At 42.2% G+C, this 26,517-nt stretch overlaps 1 protein-coding gene across 1 annotated transcript in view; it reads right to left on the minus strand.

The window, feature by feature from the left end:
• The window catches only part of grb2b (growth factor receptor-bound protein 2b), a 47,049-nt gene that overhangs the window by 10,133 nt on the left and 10,399 nt on the right, over positions 1-26,517 (minus strand). The window contains exon 3 of the mRNA XM_084072152.1: positions 3,379-3,476. Coding sequence (XP_083928278.1) covers positions 3,379-3,476 — 98 coding nt within the window. The remainder of the gene's footprint in view (positions 1-3,378; positions 3,477-26,517) is intronic.

Below are 26,517 nucleotides of genomic sequence, written 5' to 3' on the forward strand. Positions count from 1 at the left end.
CAATAAATAATAATAATAATAATTATAGTGTGAGTTTTGTTCATCTTGGCTTCTCAACCTGCCTTGTGATATATATCGATATAATAATCGATATATGTCCTTCCACTCCACATTTCTATTTCTTAGCTGTAAAAGATGGGACATGTTTGAAATAGTTCTCTGGCTACATCAAGGTAAAAGTCCAAGCTACAGTACTTGTGTAATCCCGGCATTCTCCATACACTTCACAGTATAGGGGTGTACTATGTCACAGAATAGGCCCTAAGACAAGCAGTTGCGGACCCCCTACATCTCCCAAATAACATGTGATAGAACCCCGACCATGACATAATGGGATCAATAGTCAATCAAGCCTAAAAGCCCCAAGAACATTAATTTAGAAGAGGGCTAAACTGGCACAGAGCATCACTCCGGAGGTAATGTCCTCCAGACTTTCTCTAGGGCACTTTGCACACAGTATAGTTGTGGGATGATTGGCCAAAGCAACACTTAAAAACTACGGTCCCTCTAGTTTGGAAGGTCTTTTTCGAGCCTATTGAACCAAGTCACTTAGGATTTTGATAATCGGACAATAACAATTTACCAAGCCTCTCAGCTATTGATGCATCCTCTCTTCAAATGAATTGCTTGTACCTTACACAAACAGCGCAATTTATCACCACCACCACCCAGAGTAGTCGTGCTGGTCAAGTCTTAAGTCTCAGTTACTTGTGTCAGGTGTCATGCACTGGAAATAGTTGATCCATAAGCTCAAAACGAGTCGCAGCTCAGCACACTGAGCTTGTAGATCTGCTATTTTCAGTGTGTGACATCGGAGCGTGACCAAATATAAATCTGGCATCCGTTCAGTGTTACTATAAAATCTCATCTAGTCAAATTACATCTAGTACTGTACTTTGCCATTGGCTACGCGTCCAACCCCCTTCATACAGCCCTCCTCCTGTAAGCTTTCCCCTCTTAGAACTAACATACATATACATATATATATAGCCCTTGATAAAATTGCTCAAATTTTCTCAAAATGCCAATGTCAATGTCAGTAAGGGATCAGCTGCGTTGGCTGGGAAAATGTTTGAAAAGTTCAGATGCACCAACAGTATAGTCTCAGATATGTATGTAAAGGTATGAAAATTCACAGTACAATACGGCATCGACCAAAATACTGCGGCATATGGTATTTCACGGTATAATTGTTCTCCACCTTTTGATTAAATGTACTATGGGGCCATAGAAAAAAACGAACCATTTTGCTTTGAAGAAAAACATTGCTTTATTGAACTGAAACGTGTGTACATGCCTGTGCACGTGTTAGTCAGGTTCACTAAATGGCCACCATAAAATATATAATTTGTGATATTTTGGCTTCTAAACAACATAGAAAGTTAATTAAATATGCTAATGCCATGTTTTCTGGGTCAAGGAATCCAATAGAGACCTAAAGGATTGTGCACAGGGACTTGCAGTAGCGCCACCTAGGGGATGGCGAGGGAAATTCAGGAATCTTCAGAGCATGAGGAACCCAAAAATCATTGTTTGTATTTGCACAGATACCTGCATGGCCGCCATATTGTTCAATATGGACAACATAAAACATATAGCCTAATTTGTGCTATCTTGGATTCTAGACAACCAACCTTAGTTAATGTTTCCAGGTCAAGGAGTCCAATACAGACCTCAATTTATTTATTATATAAAAGCAAGAAAACAAATGGAAATGGAACATATGGTCTTTATATTTGTGTAGTATCAACACATCATTGACTTTATTACACCACAGGTTTACAGGTGTAAAGAAATGGGTGAAAAACTCCATTGTTTCTGTTGTTTTCAAAGAGAAGAAAAGAAAAGATGAGGGAGGGGGTCAGGGAGAGCAAGGAGAACAATCTAACAGTAATAGAAAACATGTCAAGGATATACAAATGGCATAAACCAACATATACAGTATGTACATGAGGTTAGACATAAGGTGCAAGGTGGTGACACTTTGGTAAGTCTACATTAGCAGCAGGTATGTACATGAGATTACACATTAAGGTGCAAAAATAGTATCAACGATTGAACTATATACAATATATACTAGATCTATCATTCAGGAATACTGTACAGCATTACAGACAGTCTGTGTCGTTTTCGCAATCACTTCCACACAAACAAAGTTCTGTGGAAGCCAAGTTGTGTCTCCTGCATGAACTTCTCTAGGTTGTGCAATGGGTTTTGCACTGACATCTGACCACTAACAGAAACTAACAGAGGAAGGCAACCTAAAACAGGAGGTGAATGATGATCCAACTTTGTATGATGTACTGCCCAAAGGGCATCCATATAACAAGCATTCCTGACCTAATGTGGCATCTGTTTTGCAAACATCTGGCAGAAAGCAGCAAGTTGCCTCCTACAGTTGGTGCCCTTGAGGAGCACATTGAACGTGTGCGTGTTTAAAGTAGGGTGTGGTGCCAAGCCATTGTGATGTGGCAGAGTCTTTTTGACCCACTCAAACATGGAGGCATGGTGAGACACTACCTACCACCACAAAGGTTCCTCCTGCACCACAGGCCATTGTAGAGTTGGTCAGATGTCAGTGCAAAACCCATTGTACAACCCAGAGATGTTCATGCAGGGGACACAACTTGGTTTGCACAGAACTTTGTGTGGAAGTGACTGCGAAAACAATGCAGACTGTAATGCTGAAAATGACACTCCGGAAAGTGATGAAGAGCTGTAAGAGAATATTACTGAATGATAGATCTAGCAGATATTGTATAAAGTTCAATCTTATAACTCGTCGATACCTGTAAACCTGTAAAGTCAATGATGTGTTGATACCACACAACTATAAAGTTTTACATTTACATTTGCTTTCTTGCTTTTCTATAATCCTGAGAACTAAATTGAGGTCTGTATTGGACTCCTTGACCTGGAAAACATATTTAATTAAGGTTGGTTGTCTAGAATCCAAGATAGCACAAATTAGGCTATATCTTTTATGTCGTCCATATTGAACATACAATATGGCGGCCATGCAGGTATCTATGCAAATGCAAACAAGGATTTTTGGATTCCCCATGCTCTGAAGATTCCAAAAGTGTATAGTTTTGCTAATCTAAAATTTGTAACAAAAGTATATTTTTTAACATAGTAAACCTGCATTTCCATGGCCATTTATGGCGGACATTTTGAATGTCCAATATGGCAGACATGCAGGTGTCTGTGCAAATGCAAACATAGATTTTTGGATTCCCCATGTTCTGAAGATTATTTATTTTTTTATAGTTTTGCTAATCTCCACACATTTTGAATGAAAGTATATTTTTTGACATAGTGAACCTGACTGTGTGTCTGTATGTCTGTGCACAAGACAGATTGTGTTTTTATACTTACGGATGAGCCTTCATCTCTATGTAGTTCTTGGGGATGAAGCCATCTTTACCATTTAGCTCTGCCTTGTACCAGTTCTGATCACACTCTTCATTTAATACCTGGCAAAGGCAAGAAAAGGTCACAAATGAGTCACTGTTGTAGAAAAAAGGTCGCAGTGTGTGACGAACCCAATCCATCAGGTCAACAGATAACATGCAGTTGGCAGCATATTGAGAATCATACACAGCGTTGTAAAGGGATAATGATACATTACATATCAAACAACCAGTCTGGTTTTGGTTAGTGAGTTGAAGGAGAGTAATTACACACACATCATGTAGGTGTAAGGCTCTACACCCGCACACTTGCTCCATGCCACAAAACGTTTAATAATGTAATGATGTTTTTATGATCTTTGTCAGGTAATATTTGAAAGATGGAATGGAAATCTACATCACGTACACCAAGAGGCTGACAAGCACTACGATGGCAAGTGTGGTTAACCATCGAAACCAACCAGAGTAATAAACATCAATTAAATTCACTACACAGAATAACAGTAATAATACGGAGACATTGTTTCTAATTATTAACAATGATTAGAAACAATATATCAAATATATCAAAAAAGCGACATTGACTATAGTTGTAAAATTCGAAAGACACCTGTTGTTTACACAAATAAATTACATTTTACAGATATGGAGAGTCATCATGATAGTAACGCCATTCTTATTTTTATTTTGTCACATGCTCTTGATTCAGACCTGTAGGCGTGAGAGTCCAGAGGGTGAAAATATAATAAAATTATCTTTGGAGTAAGAGGGCATTTCAATCGCCTCCTATGCAATGTTATTATGTGTCAATGTGACATTCACCCATCAACCATAGAGGGGCCATGTTCTTGGCAGTGTTAAGTTCACTCATTTACCACCAGTATGAACATTGGTGATATAGCCAGGAGTTGAGGGCAGTAGTGTGTGACAAGGCAATCATGCTCTGCAGCTGTGTGTGTGTGTGTGTGTGTGTGTGTGTGTGTGTGTGTGTGTGTGTGTGTGTGTGTGTGTGTGTGTGTGTGTGTGTGTGTGTGTGTGTGTGTGTGTGTGTGTGTGTGTGTGTGTGTGTGTGTGTCTCTCCATCACATGTCTGCAATCTGCATGTGTCAAGACATACTGCCTGAATTTATCCTCTGTTTACAAGAACGCAAACAGACGCTTAAAGCTACGCAAGATCAATTTCACGCATCGTTGCATTCTGGAATGTGGCACCTGAAAAATCAAATAAAAGAATGAAGAGGTCTTGTGGTTTCTTATGCTCTATCTTTCACGATGTAGTATAGCAGGCTGTGGTTTCAAATGTAACTCCACCAGTGCATCAGAACGCAGCATTGAGTATGTTTACCAGGGAGGCACATTTCTGACAGCTGGGCCAGGCGTTGTAATTTGAGTTTGCGTACTTGTGTGTGTCTTTCGGCATGTCGCAATCAACCTGTTAATATTGTAGTAGTTACAATTCAGGCATTTAGCAGACGCAAAAGGTGCACCTGTGTATTCCCCAGACATGTAGAAAGTACAACATGAACATAACCATTGTGATTGTTTAAATCCCCTCCCCAACTGTTTAGATGGCACCAGTGGTTTTACGGCTCAGGTGTTGCCTGCTTTTATCACTTTGATGAAGGAGAGTTGAGGATTTTCTCAATAGAAAATTGTCACTGACACAGACTGTTCTCACATCTGCCTATTGGTTAGTTCCTTCCTACGTATTTCACTGGTATTGCTGAAGTGGTATTGTGACGCAGCTGTGTGACTACAGATTAACCATTGGTCATAAAGGCCAAACCGCAACCAATGCAGCTAGTCGCAACTCCTTGCAACAAAACAGGAGTTTTGAGGTCAACCGCACCAATGCAACTCCTTGCAACTGCCATTGGGGATAATGGTTGCAAGTAGTTGCATGCTGCAAGGAGTTGCATGGCGAATCATTGGTGTCGAGTGTCCTTAAGATGCCACACTGGCTGCAAAATCAACTTCTCCACACACAAAAAAGAAAAACCAAAAGGCCAAACCCACTTTTTTCTCTTCTTCTAAAAAAAAGGGACATAAAGTGTTATGGAGGAAATGGTGTGTGTGACATCCTTCCTCCAGAGTACAGCTTGTTGTGAGGTGGACAGGGAGAGGGGGGGGGGGGGGGGGGTGGAGGAGAGAAACGAAGTGGGTGTGTGCCCATTATCTGTAAAAGACGCTCACTGACCGAAGGGTTCTGAGGTCTAAACTCGCACACACCCAACCCTCGGGTGAGAGAGGCCACAGACAGGCGCCAAAGAACTTACTGAAGAATAGGCCTAGGTTATATACTGTTAATTCAACTTTTTCCCATTTCATGATATAGAACGAAAGTTATTCTGAGTGGGCGATGCGTGTCACTTCCCCATGTGCAATGACAAAAAAGTGATCCGAATCAGCCTGTGAGATCCATTGGACACATGAACCCTAGCGGACAGATTCTGGGAACTTTTGGCAATAATAGGCTAACACTTGGTGAAAATAGGCAAACATTTAACAGAAATAGCAGACCTACAAGCTCACAACATATTGTGTTGTGTATAGGGTATATAGGTACTTGACAAACTGGTTCTCAGAGGTAAGACAGACTGTGTGTGTGCACACATGTACGTGCGACCACATCTGTAGGTCTACACGACCATGGGAAGCTGAGCTCAGTGACAACCGCCAACGACCCCTCACACATGATCACACTACATGACAACCACAAGGTCTTGAATTAACTTGTTTTATTGAACCAAAAACATTAGCTTGCTTGTCCAAAATAAAATAGATACAAATAATTTGAACCCGGCAATTTAACCAGACAAATACAATGACAAAAATATTCAAAATAATATTTATGTGCCAAGGCATCAACAGTCCGAATAGTTCCAGTACAATAACTATCTATCTATCTATAACTAACTATTCTATTTCAACAACAAAAGCTATGGGGACAGGGAGTCTAGGCAGAATATGAAATATTAAGCTACCTCACTGCAATGTTCAATGCATTTTCCTGTGCCATGTATAACTGACCCTACCTTTCAGAATAGCAGCATGTAGGTGAAAAACGTGGCATGTCACAGCCGGTAGTTTATATCAGTAACCATACATTTCGATTCTGTATGTTAAATCGACTAAATCAATTTAATAGTACATTTTATGTTGAACAATCAAAATTGAAGTGCGTTAAAAAGGTAAAATTCAGTAACTCTAGTCTACTATAAAAAGCTACAGCTACCCTGGACAGGATATGTTGGTTAAGTGTTGCAAAACTAACTTGGTGGTATTTGTTTTAATGCTCGAGCCAAGCTCTTTTATTTTATTTCCACCGCAAAACAACCAGGGACTGTAGGTAAATCTGTAAGACAAGGTGCCAACAAATACTGCATATACATTGAATTTATAGATGTGCTAGGTCATATCTGGCCAAACGTGTGTTCTGTACATCGCAGAATCCGGACCTGGATTATAAGCACCACAGAACAGCCTGCGAGAAAATGTCAAGCTGCTATAAGATAGATGGACCTAATCCGTGACTCATAAGACTTAACTGTTGTCTCGTTGAATTTTTAAACAGCTTCAGCTGAAGCCAGGGCTGGTCGTAAATCTCATCCTTCCCAACACAATACTGTAGAAGATGGTGAGTCAATGTTATTCCGAGGAGCTAAGTGAGTAGAGCTCATCGGAATTGGGGGGGGGGGGGGTTGTGTATTTGATCGGCTCCTCATCTGAAAAAAAGCGCAAGAAATCATACTGGTGGATGAGTCCTTCCCCTGAGGTGCAACAACACTGGGTCTCTTCCAAAAGAAGAGAAAATACACAGACAGCAAGCCTGCTGACTATGTGCCGATTGTTTTCCTCCCTTCCACTGAATCCCTGAACACTTACACCAACCTTCTCTTTTCCCCCCAATCCATTGCCCCCCAAAATGTAGCCAGTAGGAGGATCCAGCATCCCCCTACTACTATCTTTTTAGGTCAAATCTAATTCAGTGCACATGGAACGTATCCGCCTTTCAATATGCACCCATAAAATCAATGAGTGTATGCACACAACAGGCTGGTGGCTTTTCCCCCCTACATTTTTCCATGACCCACTCATGTTTTTCACAGAACTGCGCAGTACAAATACACTGTAGAATCTACATTGTACCAAAAATATGCCTATTATACGATCTACAGTGTATAGATACACTGTGTCATAGATTACACATGGTGTTGCATACAAACATTGAGGTTAAGGCTCTGTAAATGCGTTTTACCGAAAATAAGACATTAAATGACTAAATGATAGGGAAAGCAGATTTTCTTATTTATAATAGTAATTTATACCGGTGTATATTTGTGTGAATTTGTAAATCCCTTCTGTCAATCAGAATTTGTAATTTACAAATGACAACTGGTTTGCTAGAGTCAGTAGGTGTGTGTGTGTGTGTGTGTGTGTGTGTGTGCAGTCTATCACTTCTCCTCACTTCAGCTCAACCCAACCCAGAGACTGTGCGAGCAGCCCATGTGCTCCAGTGAGCTTGCAGCGTGGCAGCTGTCAGAGGACTACCACAGCCTGTGGAGGAGGAGGGGAGGGGGTAGGAGGGAGGGCCCTGTTGCTGTGTGTGTCTCAAAGAGAGGCTTTTGTCTGGAGGAGTGCATCTACAAAGTTGGAGAAAAATATAGGTAGGAAGATCACAATCACAGAGATAGAAACATGCGTGATGGTATGTGTGTAGGTACCGTAAACTGTCATCAAGAGAGATGGGGGAGGCAAGAGATCTGCGTTTGTGTGTGAGTGTGAGTGTGAGTGTGAGAGTGAGTGTGAGTGTGAGTGTGAGTGTGAGTGTGTGCGTGTGCGTGTGCGCGCGCGCGAAGCCCGATGCATGACACAAAACAAAAGGCAACAGGCAGCCTCTGCCTCTGGGCTGTGTGCCTAATACTGTGAGCTCTAAATGACCTCTCTTTGCACCAACATCATGAGCGCACACACCTGCTCACCCCCTCTCCACGAGCGCACACACCTGCTCACCCCCTCTCCACAGGCTGAGCTCAGAAGCCAGCCACTAAAGAAGAGCTCCATTATCAAGCTCAAAGGTTTTCTGTATTTTTGTGTGTGCAGTTCTTAACGTCAGCTGGACGGACTATTCATCTTTTTTTTTTTTCAATAATTCGAAATATGTCTAAACTCTGATTATCAACTCTGAGCGGCTACATTGGCAATGTACGACAATTATGGCCAACTTGTGCAGCCGAGTGTTCGCCTGTGCTCTTTTAATAATGTGTCTAGTCAAGCCACTCAGCGCTGACTCACACGAAGCTCTCATATTGCGATGCCCTGGGCCTGCAGACACGAGCAGCCTGTGTTGCTGTGACTGTCACAGGCGACATCCAAGGCCCAGCGCTTGAAGCAGAGGGGGAGGTGTTGTGTGAAGTCACTAGAGGCAAAAGGCGCACTCACTCACCACAACATAACGAATATAAAACCCACCACCACCACCCTGACCAAGCACAATGCTAACAGAGTCAGTACAACACCTCCCCAAAACAAGATGGCATTGTACACTGTACATAAGTCATGCAACCTTCCAACAAAACAGCAATGTTAATTTACATCTTAAGTGTACAATTGTAGCCAACTGGACCCATCTGGTAAGGTTACAAATGTACAATATCAGGGTTAAATTAGCACTAAGGGTTTTACAGTGAATGTCCCTGAGGGAAGCCCCCCAACAGTATGCCTGCCAGTCAAAAAAGCCAACAATCCCGCAGGCCAGGTGTTTCTATCTAAAACATTACACGGTCTTATTAACCACTTTCAACCTGGCATCACTATTTTGGACACGTCAATATAGGTGAAAATATTGAACCTTTTTCCTTTCGAAAATAGCATATCTACAAGGTCAGACGTTGCATTGTGAGCTTGAAAACTCGTCAAACTAAGTTCTGAAACCGTTTTGTTTTGTAACTAAGTTACTCTTCAAATAGGGTACGCATAATAACCCCCGGCTTCACCTCTGTATTTGTAAACCAAAATCTAGTATCTATTCATGTTGTGGTAAAGCACCAAATGTGCAACACTGAAGACACATTTCACAGCAGGCTTGATACAAGTTTCTCATGCATCTTTTTTACAATTTTCTTTTTAATGAATGAGTACAAGGTACAACATCCTTCTTGACAATTCAAAACCATAAAAATGTACTTATTCAGATAAGTCAGTGTGGAAAAAACACTCAGAGAGGTAGGTTGCTGCAAAGGGTAACATGCACTTCATTGCTTTTGCTGCAAGCTCTGGGAATTCTGCCTTACAACTCATCCAGAACTTTGCAAGGGGCCATGTTTCATACGTGTGCCTCTTGACAGAGTCTGTGGACATGTCAATGAGCAAATCCTCTTCTGTGGGAGTTAAGTTTGACCCCTATGCTGCTGCATCACTGAATGGGAAACTAATTCTGTGCGCATTAGCAGCGACAGGACTGGATGTCTACATCGTAAGAGGTCACTTGACTTTTTTAAATGTTAGATTCTTAAGTTAATTATTCACAAACATGAAACAAGAGTAGCAAATAAAGTTAAAAAAAACAAAACAAAACAAAAACAAAACCACCTGCAATACCTCCGCGGGAACCCCTGACGTATACGACAAAGTATAAAACAGGGTGTGAAAGGAGAAGACCACTCATTTTCAACATTGAACCATGTCATAATATACCTTAACAGCTCTAAGGTATAAGTATAAGCCCTCCCTTCTATGTTGCCTAGAACTGGAGAACTGATTGTTGGGGTCATGTGATCAGTGACATACAGACTGAGGGTGTACTCTTTGGCCCGCCCTCTAGGCTGCCTCATTCACTAGAATGGGGAATTTCACTTCCAGCTGAAACAGTGCGACTTGAATATAAAGTTAAGACTTATCAAAGCATGTTCAGCCAATTGATTCTATTATCTACAAGTACAATGTCTTGTGAAATGGGATGTATAACCATTATATATGCCATTATATATGCCATTATATGCCATTATAAACTACTACAAGTCGCACTGTTTCAGCTGGAAGTGAGATTTCTCATTCTAGTGAATGAGGCAGCCTAGAGGGCGGGTCACAGCGTACAACTTCTGTGTGTCACTGATCACATGACGCAAACAATCGATTCTCCAGTTCTAGGTGACATAGAAGGGGGGGGGGACTTTCTTCCAATTTCCACACAACAGCTTTAAGGTATATTACGACATGGTTCAATGTTGAAAATTAGTGGTATTTCCCTTTAAGTGGTTAGTTTTACAACGCAAAGATCCAAAAACAACATGATGTGTCCTTTGATCCGATCTTTGATATGAGCTGAAATAATTTATTATGGCGATCATGGAATTTCATTTTGTCAACGTGGTTTTCAGATGATGTAGCGAACACTGATAGGCCAACCAGATGTATTTCATAAGCGCCTCAGACGGTCATGAACCTCATGGTCAATCCCTAGTCCTCTGATGAAAGACCAGCGATGTCCGTTTACTGATGACACACCTAACTGCCCCAAGAGGTCGAACGGGCCATAGTGAGGAGAGAAGAGAGGCCGTCTTTGTTGTTGTGGCAACCGATTTGTCAAGTATCACTTTATCACATTATGTTGTTAGTGACCGGTGCAGACGTTTGCTAGGGCTGCGTAAAGAGATTACATTTCTAGCCTGGAGCTGGAGATGACGGCAGTTTACTCAGATTAGGAGCAAAGAGAAAGTCGCTTTGCAGACAAGGTCGTAAATCTTTACACAAGTGGCTTCGTGATAACATGGAACCACGTGGGAGTTCCTTTGAATGAGTATGGCCAAAGAAACTCGCCTTGCCTACAGATTGTGTTAACCTTGCAGGGCAATGTCTATGTAACCAGTTTATATAGGACATATAGTAGTACTTAGTGGAAATGGCTGGCTAAGACGGTCCTATTGGCAGAAATGCTCTTTCAACTTCATTGCTTAGGGGTCAATCTGGTGGCATTAAAGTGCAACTGAAAGAAAGAGCTGTGGCTCGTGTAAGAAAGAGAAATACAACATTTGCTTTGTTGTCAGTGTCCTCCTTTCCATACAGGGAGTACACAGCCGCAACATTGTGACCATGAGTTAGCTGCCTCTCTGGACTCCAAGCCAACCCTGCATTGTGCTAATGCACTCCTGTGGATGAGCTGCATTACACCCGCCTCTCTGAAGAGGTTGTTGTTGTTTTTTGTCTTTTTAATCTGGCCAAGGCAAAACAGTTGCAAGAGTTTCTATTAGGGAACCCAAGGCTCAATCCAGAGATAATCTCCAGCACAGCTGGCACAGGCCCACTAGGTCCCACATGCACACAGTCTCATACAAATACTTACACACACAATCAAAACTCTTGATGTCATTACCATGCAGAGATAAGTAAACTTGTACCTAGATTATAGAAATTAACAGTAACAACATGAGACGGGGATGAGTCCACGAGTACACAGGGATTGATTACCAAGGGAAAACAGTAAATAGGGAGGAACACGTGCCAACACTGCAAGCACGATCCAGAAGATTGCCATGAATCAGAAGCATGGATTATGCTGGAGTGTGAATTAATCTGAGCAGGTCAGCCATATAACAGACGGGTGAACCTAAAGCTTCCTCAGAAGAACCTCATCGGCTGCAAAGTCTGTTGTCTCCAAACATAAATAATGAATAAATAAAAAAATGAAACATTCCTATTCCTCGGATTAACTCCACCACAGAACACTGATGAAATTTCTGTGTAACTGAATGTATGCATGTTTCTTACCAACAGCTTAATTAAAATATGTATTCCATGATAGGGAAAGGGGAGAGTCCATGCAGTACTGACATACAATTCAAATAAAAGGCGACAGGCCTGTGACAAGGTAAATCACAAAATGAACTTTTTTTTCACGGTGCAAATACACAGTGCAAGGAAAACTCAGTCCTACCGTTCCTCATAATACAGAACAGGCTGTGATGAAGTGAGAAAGATGGGAGGCTACACAAGCCATCTCCAGTACTGCAAATCAACTGGGTCATGACTGTACCAAAACAATTTATGGTTATAGCCTAGGAATTGAATTATGTGATCCTCAGATCTCAAGAGTTGTCAAAAACACATCCTTACGACAACGCTTGAAAGTTTTAAACGACCAGTCTGGGATCACACATTCCATCCTACCAGCTTCTCGAGTGAAAATGTTCCGAAGATGGGCCTGGTTCACGCCACAAAAGGATAACGGACACAGAGAGTGATCATGCACACTTCTGAGTGTAGCCTGTGCATGTGCTCCAGCGTGTATGGGATAGGAGATAGATGTGAGTAATGTGACAGTGCAAATAGTTAAGTTGAACTATGTGGAACGTCCCTGTTGGAATGGAATGTCAGGCCTGGTATGTTGACGCGTTGGCGGCTGCGGTGACCCCTGCAGCGCCACCGGATCACACTGTGCATGAGCTTGTGCATGTCAGTGATGAGAAGCTGTGCAAAAACTCCAGAGTCCCATTCTCATGCACAGTAACACATCAACGTCAAACTGGGGATATGGTGCTGTAACATTTGAATTTGGAAGCATGTCTACTGACTTATTTCAATCAACATTGAGTGTCCAGTATGCGCTCTTGTAAGGCCAAATGCTAAGGTCTTCGCTGCAAACTCACATCATGTTATGCACTTGTTGGTAAAGCAAAAATAAATTAACTAGGCTGACAGGGACAGATAAACACTTATCTACTTATTTCACGGCAGGGATGGGTACACTTTCTTATTCCTTTTTTTCCCCATGACAGAATGTCAAAAATCCATAAAGTGACCTCCTTTGCTCCCAGCAGGGAAGCAGGAGGCTCGCAGCAGGACAGAACAGAGCCAGGCTGTGAGGATAAGTGGCGCCATGACTCCGAGAGACACACAGATTACGCTAGCTACCACTAATGACGGCTTGTGGTGCTACTGTAATTAACACAATGCTCTGGGCCATCACCACATGGGGAGGCTCCATGACACCCTACAGCTGAGTGTAACACACAACACAACTCCATCAAATGCTGTTCCCCTAACAAGTCATATCACATTGCATATATAGACTGGAGAAGGATTTCACCTTACTTGCAACAATGTGGCTAACACAAATAAGTATTACAATAATTAGCTAATAATACTAGACTCTTACATGTAATGAAACAACGATTACTAATATACATAAGGTTGAATGTAGTTGGAAGTGACATGCAATTTCAACGTATTCATTCCTCGTAGCGATGTGTAAAACTACACGTAAACACTGTATTGTTCATACAAACAATGGCATTTTAGATTCACTAGTCTGTGGGGCAAAGTTTCTGATCTGACTGTGTAAAGAATATGATACGAGGAGAGGGAGAAAACAATTCTTTGAGACTATGCCTTATGTATACATGCATTTAAAGTCCCGTCCTGGAACAGCATTGCAGTATGAAGTAAAGTTCTCTGATGGCAGAGACAGATAACGAGCAACAGGTAGTCTGTTATTTTGAAGGCCTTAATTACAGAAAGGCCATTCTCAACAAAGACGGAAGAACATATGTGTCAACCCTCCATAGTAAAAATAGACAGGTGGTAAATTCTAATTAACACAGCAACTGTAATAAGTGATGTATTTTTGGCTGCTATCTTGGTTCCTCTCTCTACTGCTTTCATTGTGATGTTACCTGGCACAACTGGAACAACTTGCACTGGTTCTCGTGTTGCTTCAATTTACAGGCAGAATTGTCCCCCAATGACCTGACATCTAATTTGAGAGTCAGAGAGACTTAACAGACAGTCAGAGAGAGAGAGAGTGAGAGAGTCAGAGAGGAAAAAGCGATAAAAGTCTGGCCAGTGATAAAAGATATGAGCTAAAGATGCATGTGTGAGTTCGGGGGGAGAGCCGTTATGGTTTTATTTCTGTGACATGAAGTGGGGTTGAAGATGGTGTGGTGGTGGATCAGGGCTGTGGGGAGGAAGCATTCACCTCAAGACTCTCAGCGCGATAGCATGACTATTCACAGTGACGAACACGTAAGAACGTCTCACAATATCGATATTGCTGCATTTGATCAACACTTCCTCTTATTTTACAATTCAATATATACACACACCTCTGTTTTATGTCTTTATTTACCAATTAAAAACTTTTGGGGGGCTTTTTACCCCTTTTTCTCCACACTTTTTAGTCACTATGCCAATTGATTCCTCCCTACAGACTGTAGTGTGTCGTCACTGCTGTTGTCCTACCGCCTCAACACTCCCTGCTGACAGGTGTCGCCCAGCACGCAGGAATATGTGCAATGACAATTATCACCCTCCCGCCCGGCTTCCCTCCACCGAACACGGGCCAATAGTGTTCGTATACCCGAGCGCCTTTGTTTACCAAAACTGATATGATAAGGATTGACTTTCTCTTGCACTGTTTAAGAATAAAATGAAAATAAGAATATTGTCAATATCATGGTATTAGCCTGTTCATATGATTGACTAATACCGGAGAATTGATTTGATACAGGCCTGCATGCACATTACCTCCAAGCTAGTCTGGGAGGCATTGCCTCGGAGTTTGGACGGCGGGGGCGCGGCCACTGCGTTGTGATTCAAATCAACAGCCAATGAAGAAAAGGGGGCGGGATCCACATGCAGTGGGTGTTGCATCTAAATAGGATCGACGGGAAGCAATTTCCCCTTGAGAAATTTCGGCCGCCATTGTTGTGTACTGCTGTTTGCCTCTCGTCGGACTTTTTAGACGAGTTGCACAGCTCTCAGACCGGTAAGAGGCGTGTCCGCTCAGATTCAGAGCGTAAATAACATCCCGCCCACAAATCCCAGGGCTCTGGCCCAGAAGTTCCTCGCCGAGCCGGCGAAAACTTCTGGGAACTCAGATTACCTCCAAGCATAACCAAAGCCGGACCAAAGCCGGACTTTCTGAGGCAAAGGATGATGATACCTACCGGTTAAAACAGGTTATGAAAGTTTAATCACATCGGTCCTATGTAGATACAGTATGGATATTCAATGACACCAACCCTCGGTAAACAGTAGCAGGAGTTGGCGAGAGTCTCAGTCAAACTAAGAATTGCAACTAAGGCTGAGTGAAGTAGTAGAGGAATTTAAAAAAAAACTACAAGAATGAGACAAACCTGTGGTTTAAACAGAGCTGCCAGTCTCTCTCTATACATCATGGTACATCTGGAGGTCTACAATGTGCACATGAAAGAGAGGGAGTCCTCCTAATGGTACACAGACTCATTTTGGAGTGAGAGAGAAAGAGCAACCAGTTCTGAGAGGAATCACACTCCTTGTGATGTGCGTATGAAGACTCCTCAGGGATAGATAACTTATAACTATCCAAAAAAGAATTCTGAGGACATTTTAATTTCATGCCATCCAATCTGACACAGCTCCACCATGTTGGAATTACATCTCTTCTGTTAACAGTAGCTAGCAGGCAATAAACCTTCCTTCTAATCAGGGTAGAACAGAGGAAGACTACTACTGACTTCAATTGAAAAAACTTTAGCAAAGTCAGCAATTTTCCTAAAGGAATTGCAGGTGTAATGAATTGAGAAAAATGGATTAGCAAGTAAAACAAGTTAGAGACAATACTTTGTCTATGCATGTCTAGAAATAATAAGTAGAGTGATGGATGCAACAGGCCAGAGTAGAGCAGAAGTCATCTAGTGGGAAGGGGTGATGTGTGTAGTCTGTCTGTGATCAAAGAAGCTTGGGCCGTCCTAATCCCTGCTTTAGTGGGTTGATTTAATGAGCCGCAGATCCGACCAATGTCGGATTAACGAATTAAGAGTGCATGTATGTGCAGTAGCCTCTCTCCTTGCTCTCGCTCACTCTCGTTAGTAGTCTCCTATCTTTTTGCAAGAATATGAGTGTGTGTGAGTATGTCAATTTGACAGGGCTTTCCTGCACACAGGCAGGCTGTGTGTAATAGAGCTCATGATGGTGGCGGTGGTGATAAGGCTGAGAGGCCTCCAGCGAACCGATGCACTCATCAGCTCAATGAAGATGAGAGAGAGACAACGTGAGAGTGAAAGTGAGGGAAAGGAAGAAACTGCCACTAGCTGGTTAAGCTTAACATATAAACCAGTCTGTCAGAGACGAGGAAACCCCAAGGCTGTGCCTGTGTGTCAGCTACATGTTGCTCTCTTAGGTGGTTTTTGGTTTTAGTTTAGATTTTCAAAACCCTATTATGATTGACTTATACTGCCTGGAGTTCACATAAGGCATGCTGAGTGAGACAGACCTGCGAACTGCTACTGAGGGGCCCCTACACACTAAACTTTGTTGTCCAGACTATAGACCGTAAGTTGAATGAAGTCACGAGATCAGTCGGTTGAAAAAGGTGTGAAAATGTTGCTTCTGCAACTCTCGCACCAACAGTTGGCTACTACTAGGATGATGTTAAAAAATATGGCTTGACGTTCACTTTTCAACAACAAAAACATGAACATGCCATGCAATGCGCGCATGTTTAAATTATTAGAGAAATCTGCAGGGGACTTACACTAATAGGGACTAATAGGCACATGGTTATACTTGAACTAAACTCTATTTAGACTATTTTGGTTCATCAGATCGTTCTTTCATTTAATAATGTAATGTTAAGACAATAAACAGGTGTGCCTGCAGCCAGCGCGATTCCGCACACAGACATCATGCCATTTTGTTTCAGCTGATTATCAATATATTATCAATAGTTAGAATGAACAAGGAGAAAAAGAGGGAGAATGACAGAGAGACTAAGGGATAAGCATTGTGTCTGTCTGTCTGTCTGTGAGGCGAACGGCCTTATTCCATGCAGTTGAAGCACAAGGGGGCGGGGCTGACGGGCTATGTTAGTGCAGTGAGTGGCAGTTGGGGCAAACGCAGTCTCCACAACATCATTTACGATTCTGTGCCTATCGGTACATAACTCGGACGGCGCTAAGTCAACTAGCAGACCATCGAGTGCAGATTGGGTGCCCCTGATCAGCACCAGTTCACCGGGGGACACTTGGCTGCCCGCTGACAAGCTGACTGGCAGCAGATGCCACACAGAAAGAAGCACAAACAGGAAGAAGAGGGGAAGAGACACCCAAGCCACATGCATGCAAACATGTACTTTCCTCCATTATCGGAGGCTAGGCCAATATTTGATGTCCTTCCATTGTGGGTAATCCTAACCGTGATGCTGCTCTCTTGCACCTCTCAAGTTGTGGCTTAGTGCTTATCGTTTAGACTGTGTGAGAGCCACTTAACTGAAGACTCTCTACAAATACACCACCAGCCCTCACACACACACAGAGTGGGGTTCTTGTTACTTAACAGGGTCACACTGGTATTCATCAGAGAAAGAAAAGGAGAAATACTTTGTCAGAGAAACTGTCTTATCTGAGCTTCCTCAATGGAGTCAGCATTAAATTATAAAATAGAATACAAGTCATCTGCTGCTGTGTGAACGTCAACCAAACACTTCCGTATATGCACACACACACACCTTTACATTGCTGTTTTACGCAGACAGCTCAGGGCTCAACAGAAAATTGCTGCAGATTTCAATGCAAAATAGGTTCTGAGGAAGAGGAAAACTTGTTTGTAGTTAGGTATTTATTAGTACACAGCATGGCCAGATTCCTGGAGAATGACATGCAACAAGGACTAAGAGAGTGGCTTTGTCCTCTGTGGTAAATCAGACAGTCGGTACGATCGATACCAGTATGAGATTGAGAAGGATGAATTCTAATGGGTGATGAGGGGGCAGTTAATCATAGGATGGAAAGGGGGGGGGGGTAATTGCCCAGAAGCTTCAAGTGTAACTGAAAAGGCAGAGTCACTCACTATAGGGAGGAAAGTCACAATTGAAATAAACAATGCAACAGAAGAGAACCTTAAGATAGACAGCATTACAGTGAGATATGACTGCATGACATTCTGCTGCAATTAGCAAGGATCGTTATATACCAACAAACGTATATACATCAGCCAAGTGTGTGTGAGGGGAAGGGTGTGTTAAATGGGAGATATTCCCTCTGTGAAGTCAGCACAGCGCTGTGCGGGTGCAGAGTCAAGAGTGGCGGGACGGATATACGTGTATGTAACATAAAAACTGTAAAATAAAGTTGTAAAAAAAAAAAAAAAAGAGTGGCGGGACGGTGCTGTGGAGAGACAGGAAGCTGTTGGGGGTGGAACTTCTACCGTGGAAGACACACCAAACAGGAAGTGAAAGCAGCAAAGCTGTGGCATGTGCTCAAGCACGCGCTCACATACACACACATACAATCGTAGGTACAAACACACAATGACTTGCCTGTTTGCACATTTAGTTGTCTTCAACAGACTTAATGCTACGGTTTGACAAAGGTTTTATGTGATGGGAGGTAACACTATTACAACACGGATAAGCCTACAAATTCAGCAGTGACAAAGTAAACAGGTCTAATTTATTGTGAACCACTCTATCCCCTTGATTTCTACTAATATTGATTCTGCCCCATACAGTTTCAAATAACCGGAAGGGCAGTTTGTGCAACAGATGCTTTGATTTCAGAGCATTTGGAGAAGGAGCAAGGTGGGGAAAGATGCCTCTTGGTTCATGCCGGATGTGCAGGGTTCAAAGATCTGTTGTGTTGACGGGAGCTACATTTGACAGTCAGGCGGGCTGTTAATCTTTATTTATTTAAGGAGGAAATTAGATTGTGTATATTAGTCCTCAGGGCAATGGCCAGGCACAGATAACCTGTGATAGGATACAAGAACATTAAAAAAAACACACACATATGGGAGCCACATTTCATTTCAATAAAGCAACGGTCCAAGGAAAGTAGGGTTCAACAACAACAACAACTTCTCTGTGCCTTCAGTGGGCAGTGTTTTAGTTTCTCGTCTGCAACATTCAGAGTCAGAGTCATTGAAATGGCGTTAAACATTATGTTTGGGCAATTGCGAAAATATATGTTTGGCCCAGACCGCTGGCCTAGCAGTCCGGGCACTTAGGCTCTAATGTAAGCCCGACAGCGGGTCGCGGGTTCGAGTCCCGATCCCGACGGGCTTTTCTGAATGTCACTCCCCATATCTCTCTCCCTGTCTCACACACACACACACACACACACACACACACACACACACACACACTCCTCTACCCCCCGTCCCCTCTGTCCCATCAACACGCTCCACCGCCGTTTCAACATATGAATCGGGTGACCGACCCACACAGACGCCTCATTACCACCACACATGGGATTGTTCCGATTTGGTGACTGTATTAATATATCACAGACTTAAGGGAAAATCACCTCTTTCTTTTCCCCGTGCCGATATTATATCTAACTAACTAACTGTAATACAAAAGCTCTAGAATACGCACCCTACTGTAGATGTTTCTTGTGAAGCAGCATGTCTGCCCAACAAAGCCCAATTAATAAGCAGAGTAGTGAGTGTTAATAAGCAGAGTAGTGAGTGAGAATAAAAAATCTCTGCATGCCTGGTGGAGACAAACTACAAGCCTTGCCATGTCCTCTCCTTCCATGGCTCGTAGATCCAGCATATCAGATTTCAATATGCCTTCACGAATAGTTGCTCTGCACTCCATAGGTTGTGATTAGTTAACGTTAATGTAATAGCAATGATCGCCCAAGCCTACCACACAGTTTACAACTGATTTTCAGCCACAGGTGCGAATCGACAGCCCAACATTGGCAGTGCGTCGGGTTTTATGTTGCCAACTCCAAAGAGTGTACAAATGGAGCAAAATGTAAGCCCAATGTTAACATATGACACGACATGACACAAGAACAAAAGGCAGGCGCATACACACACACACACACACACACACACACACACACACACACACACACACACGCTGAGTCTCTAAACAGGCCTACCTGTAACTGCAGACACTAGACAGTTCAGCTGCTGGATAAGTGAAGGTATTAGGACCACAAACACATCATTATACGACTAAAATGAATGGGAATCACCAACAGTTTGATTTAATGTGTGTGCCCATATAATGTTCATATGAAATCGTCTGGCTTTGTATACCTTAAAGCCTGGCCTTGCATTTGCGCTTGGAAGGGCGCAGCCATGATGAATCAACAGCTTGGCCATATGGCCTGACCCTTTGACACCGAGCGCCTACCGTGAAATAATCTAGGGCAAATAAAAAGGAGATTTGCCGCTCAATGAGTTTACAGTATTGCTTGCTCTGTCTATATACAGTGACAACAGTCCATGACAACAGGGCCTTCAAATTAATTTGAGATGCATTAGAATGTCTTTTTCAGTGTATTAGTCAGTGTATAAGTAAAGACATAGCTGCATTGGTGCTCCTCGGAACAAACCAATGTTAGGGATTAGTGCTGTTATCACACACACAAAACAAAGCACTTTCTTTGTTCTTGTACATGCACTGTAGTATTGACAAGGACCCATTTCATGCTACACACAATATTGAACACCTAATCCATGTCATCTTAAAACAGCGGGCACTACATGACAAATAATGTCCAGATTAACACTGAATGAGTCCGTTTTTAGAAAAAGCCCATGTAAGTTAACCAACTAGCTCCTTCCCTTTTTTCCCCAATGGATGGGAGATCACTTGACACATTGGGAAACTTGACAAGTATGCCTTATTCACTCAAAACTGAATGTAGTGTATGCCAAATACGCTTCTAAACAAGTTAAGTCTCAACTTGATTCAAACAGAGGTGATTTTGAAGCAAAACAATTAGCATATCATCAGATTAAGACAGATGTTTTACACAAAGAAATGCCAGCACGAAAACTGGCTGCCATACACAAAACAGGAACGTAGCGCTTTAACATCTCTGTGTGCCAATTGCTGATAAGCTGCAAAATGTGCAATGCACAAACATACAAAAAAACAACACAATCTATTATGTGGTTTCTCACATTCAGTGGCGTTGTGACATCAATGCAGGATTTCTCCTAGTTGTGTCTAAAGGGCCGTTCACACTGAGCATCAATATAAAAATATAATTTTCAAAATCGTTCTTAGTCAAGTGAATGGCAGAGTTCACACCTCAACTATGAAAAATAAAATGGTGAACAATATAGTAATAGTTATTATTGTTATAGACAGTTATAGTGCTCAGTGTAGTAAGCCTTGCCAAGCCATGCGGCCCATAGGGCAGGAGCCTATTTCCCGTGTCTGTAGTATGAGGCGGCTTGATACAAGTACATCCCCCAGCCAATGCCATGATGTACAAGTACAGCCCCTGGACATGATGCTAGTATGTCACAGGGACTTACCCCCACTCCAACCTTTGATGCTGAGTGCCAACTAAGCAGGGAGGCATTGGGTCCCATATTTCGGGGTGGCACACAAAGGCTATCATCTGCCCTGTTTGACCCTGCAGAAAGCACAGAGAAGTGATCCACTTCTGTGCCATTTCCAAAGCCGATCTCTATAGCACTCCACTATGAAACAGCATCAGGGCCAGGGTAAACAGACAGCTTAGCCTATCCATTACTTTTTAGTTTTTACAGAGTGATAAAGAACATTTATTTGGAATCACTGGTGAAATATGGGTCCATATTATGTATACATATATAGGTTTTACACATGAAGCATATAATTAAGGTAATTTTCTGATGACATTCCTAGAATAGAGGTTTCTCATATTTCTGGATTAACCAAATGTCCCTATTCAGCGACAGACCACAGGGTCATCATGGTAATCATGGTCAACAAAAGCCCACACAGATGTGTTTCATGATGATTAAATTGGCCTACATGCTTGGATATCGCGTCCTAAACCCACCCTTTTCATCCTTTCAATAGCAGGGATTTTTAGATCAACGATTATGTAAAGGCTCTTTTCTAAAAGCCAACGGAAATGAAAAAGAAAATCACTGAGTGGCATCAGCTGTGTAATACTATATGGGGAATGTGTGATGGTCCTCTACATAAAACTAAAAACCTAAGCAGCATAGCTATCCCCAAACTGAAATAACAAAACAAAAAAAGAAGGGAGACAAAAAAAGCCTTTATTGATATTCATAGTGTAGATAGACGGGTAACAGGGAGAGAGCGTCGGGGAGTAACATGAAGCAAAGGTTCCCCCCCGCCCCGGGAATCAAAGCAGGGACTCACCTCTCAGGCTTCACAGCCTATGAGGTACACGCCTGAACCAATCAGCTATTGGTTCCCCCAAAGGGAAATTTTAAGCAATAGAATAGAAACCAGGACATAATGGAGGTAAATGATCTACCAGATACCACCCACGGTCATCTTCCTCATTATTACTACAGGGACAAGCTAACATATTCCAGGCTGTCAGCTGATGATGAGATGGTGAAGGCAGCCTGCTTCCACTTAAGATAAGAGAAGATAAACCTTTATTGATCTACCGAGTAAAATGCAGGTGTCTGAGCAGCAAAAGCAAAGCACTGGCAATTAAAAAAAAAAAAAGTAAATGTCAGCAACCAAACAAATATAAATTAGAAATAAAATACTGAGATGATGGCCCAAGATATCGGCACTGAATCTCTGAAGAAGTGAATATATAAAGTCTGACAAATATGAATGTACCATGAATATGAGGTATATCAATCTATCTATCTATCGCTATACATCCATTACCAGTGAATAATATCAATGAGTAGATGGGTGGATATACAGTATTTGAGTATGACATAATGGACAGTCTATCAACAATGCACACACAGTATTATGAATACAGACAGTATAAACAATGATACTAGGCTTTAGACTGGTGCTAGTTGGTAGTTTATCTCTAGCAAAGTGTTGCTAACGACAGGGCAGGCTACATTTAAAGACCGACAAGTGACGAACACTGACAAATGATGAATATGACACTGGAAATGTCTCCATATAGTCAAATATTTCTATCACCCAGGAACATGGACTTCAGTCCAACGACTTAAGATTGCATAAACTCTAATGTCACCCAAAACTCAGCAACAGACAGTGCAGGGCTTAAAGTTCTCATATGGGGATCAAGCTTAGTTGAGCTTAGTTGTGAAGGCTGATGGCCAGTGGCCACTGACACAAAGGGCTGACCAAGGCGCTTTGTGGTGTGCCACAAAGCGCACACAGACCAACACTATGCCTTAATAAAGTCCTTCACATACTAACACACAGAGTTCCTAAAACACAAGAGAAGCTCATCACAGATGCTCCTGTAGACCAGACGGGGATAGGATTAAAACAACAGCTACCATCTCCCAGTGCTACTGTTGAGACACTTATGGAGCTTTGAATAAACAAAGCCTTTACACAGGCCTGGTAGCCGTTGCGAGGGACCTCTTGTCTGAACAGCAGAGCTGGTTAGACTTAGTATCAGACAGACAGCAGTGGTGAGCGGTGACGAGCACAGACAACAACAATACTGTCTTGGGGAGGCTTTTACATGTACTACAGCCGCTGGGTACCAAACCACATGGCTATGGTCAAATATTACGCATTTACACAGTAAATGACCATAAAATCTTGCCTATTCCTCGAATGTCTGCTGCAGAGAGTACATTTCAGGAAGGCATCATAAGAGTGCTGTGTGTTCATGAGTGAGTAAAGAGAAGCCTGTTCTATCCTGTCTCCCAGAAGTCACCTGGGGGTAAATATTCAGGCATGAGACTGTTGCATGAGCACCGAGTGAAGGAATAAAAAAAAAAGAGGAAAATCAAGAAAAAAATAACACCAATCCGTGAACACCAAATGAGCTCCTTTACTTTAAAACAAGCAAATGTTTAGGGCACATTTGTGTTTCACTCCGAAATGTTACTTTTTAAACATTTAATTTGCAATTTGTCGATTTTCGACTCATGCTCATCTAAAAAAATAGAAAATATAAATCATTTTATTTTATTATTTTATTTTATAAAAAAAACATTGATATAAACGTTACTGTTTTTCAAAATAGCCAGTTCAAAACGTAAAAAATGATCAAATATTTTCCAAATGAGAGAGGAACGGTGTGTGTGTCTGGTCTGCATGGTCGTGTGCGCGTTGGCTAGTCCTGCATGTGCATGCTTGAGCCCGCTTGGAAATGGCAGCATAAGAGTGAGATGTGGGATAAAACAGTGCCATGCAAATTGTGCAACACAAAGTATGCGTATCACTCGTCATCAACATCAGTGATGTCAAATCACATTAAGGCGAGACACCCGGTCCCAAGCCCCTTCACCCAAGCAAACAGAATGGCAGACTCCACCGTGAAACCTCACCATTGTGATGACCGGCGGGCAGAGAAGATCACTGATTTGACAGCAAAGATGATAGCCTAAGATATTATGCCTACTATTAGCGTTGTCGAGGGGAAAGGCTTCCGTGAGCCGATGACATTTCCAGAATACACCGTGCCCTGTCGTCAAACAATGACAGCGCCACGAGAGAGAGGAGAGAGAGAGTACGCTGAGGTAGCCGGAACGATTGCCCCAAAACACACTCGCCCCCATTCTGTGTAGGAGTACCTTGTGGTGACCGTTCCTAGGTCGCCGGATTTGATCCGGGGCGATCGTGTTTTAGGGCGAGCACCTCGCTGAGGTTACCAAACGCTCCGTAAGATGCTAAAAAAGTTTATATGAGGCCATATAGCTACATATTGTTGAACGTGTTGTGTTGTTACTATTATTATTTGGCATCGGGACGGAGGGCTCAGTCTTACAATATTCCAATTTGTCTTGTTAGTTAGGCTGCTGTAGCCTACGGATTAAGTGTTCTGTGTTTAATAAACACATGTTTACAAAATAAAGTCTCGTTTTTATTATCATTAGGGCTTTGATGCAAATTCTAAACATGATGGGTGCAGCTGCAGAAGTTATGGCGCTTAAAGGAAAGCTCAATTTGCAATTTGGCTCTCCACTTAACTGCTGCGCAGCAAAATAAATCAATAAATAAATCAAAGAAAAATCGATTGACACATACATTTTTGCCCTCGACAAGTCGACAAGCAAAATATGAGTAGTTTTCACCCTAATAAAAAGTAACAGAAACAGACCACCTTCCAGATAAAACAAACTTTTAGATTGATAAACTATTATACCAAACAGGTGCTAAACACAGGAGCCGAGATACAGAATATTTCCCAAATACTTTAACCAGGAAGTGAATGGAGCAGTAAATCTTTGGATCACGTTATCTCCTGGTTCTGTGGGCCAAATAAAAAAAAGGGGGGAAAAAATATATATATAAAAAAATACAGATAAGAGTCGTTTTAGTCGTCCTTGGCAGTCTGGGCCTTTGGGAAAAAAATCGTCAAAGTCGCCCTATGGCAGTGAATCGGTTAAATACATTTAATTGATTAATTGAGACAATAACGTTTTTTTATTTTATTTTATTCTATTCATGTCTTAACACATTGGCTGCCATGGACGCAGATCTGCGTTCATTTGCGCAAAAGCCCGCACGCTGCCAAGGACGCAGATCTGCGTTCTTTAAAAAAAAAAAAAATCAAAATACGTTTTTTTTTTTTTTTTTAATTAAAAAAAAAAAACCAAAGACCAAGGAGATATGATTTTCCGAAGATTTAGACTCCCAGACACTTCCTTGTAACTTAAAACTTAAAAATTCTGTATCTCGGCTCCTAAGTACTTTTTTTTTCTCATTGAAAAAGTCTGGCAGCCTACTGTAGGAAAAATCACACCCTGTGTGAAGGAAGCGGTGCCTTTGGGGCGGGGCTTCACTCATTTCAGTTCGTCCCTATTGGTGGTCTGAGTCCACTTACCAAATTTTTACGTGGTAGCATGCTGCAAACTGGAATGGTGGCTGTTTAAAGCCCAGCCAATGGGCAGACAGAGGGGGCGGGGCTTAAGTAATTACAGTTCGTCCCTATTGGTGGTTTTAGTCCATGTACACAATTTGTACTCCCTAGCATGCTGTGAACTTGAGTTATGGCTGTTTAAAGGCCAGCCAATGGGAAGACAGAGGGGGCGGGGCTTCAGCGATTTATGCTCGTCCCTATTGGTGGTCTAAGTCCACATACCAAATTTGGACTTGGTGGCATGCTGCAAACTGGAGTTATAGCTGTTTAAAATCCCGTGCTCATCCCGTGCTTGGGGGTCCCTGGACCCCTCTTTGATAACTTCAGCAATTCATGCTCGTCCCTATTAGTGGTCTAAGTCCACATACCATATT

Source organism: Gymnoscopelus microlampas, assembly GCF_963454915.1.
Source record: "Gymnoscopelus microlampas genome assembly, chromosome: 11".
In the NCBI taxonomy this organism is placed as follows: domain Eukaryota; kingdom Metazoa; phylum Chordata; class Actinopteri; order Myctophiformes; family Myctophidae; genus Gymnoscopelus; species Gymnoscopelus microlampas.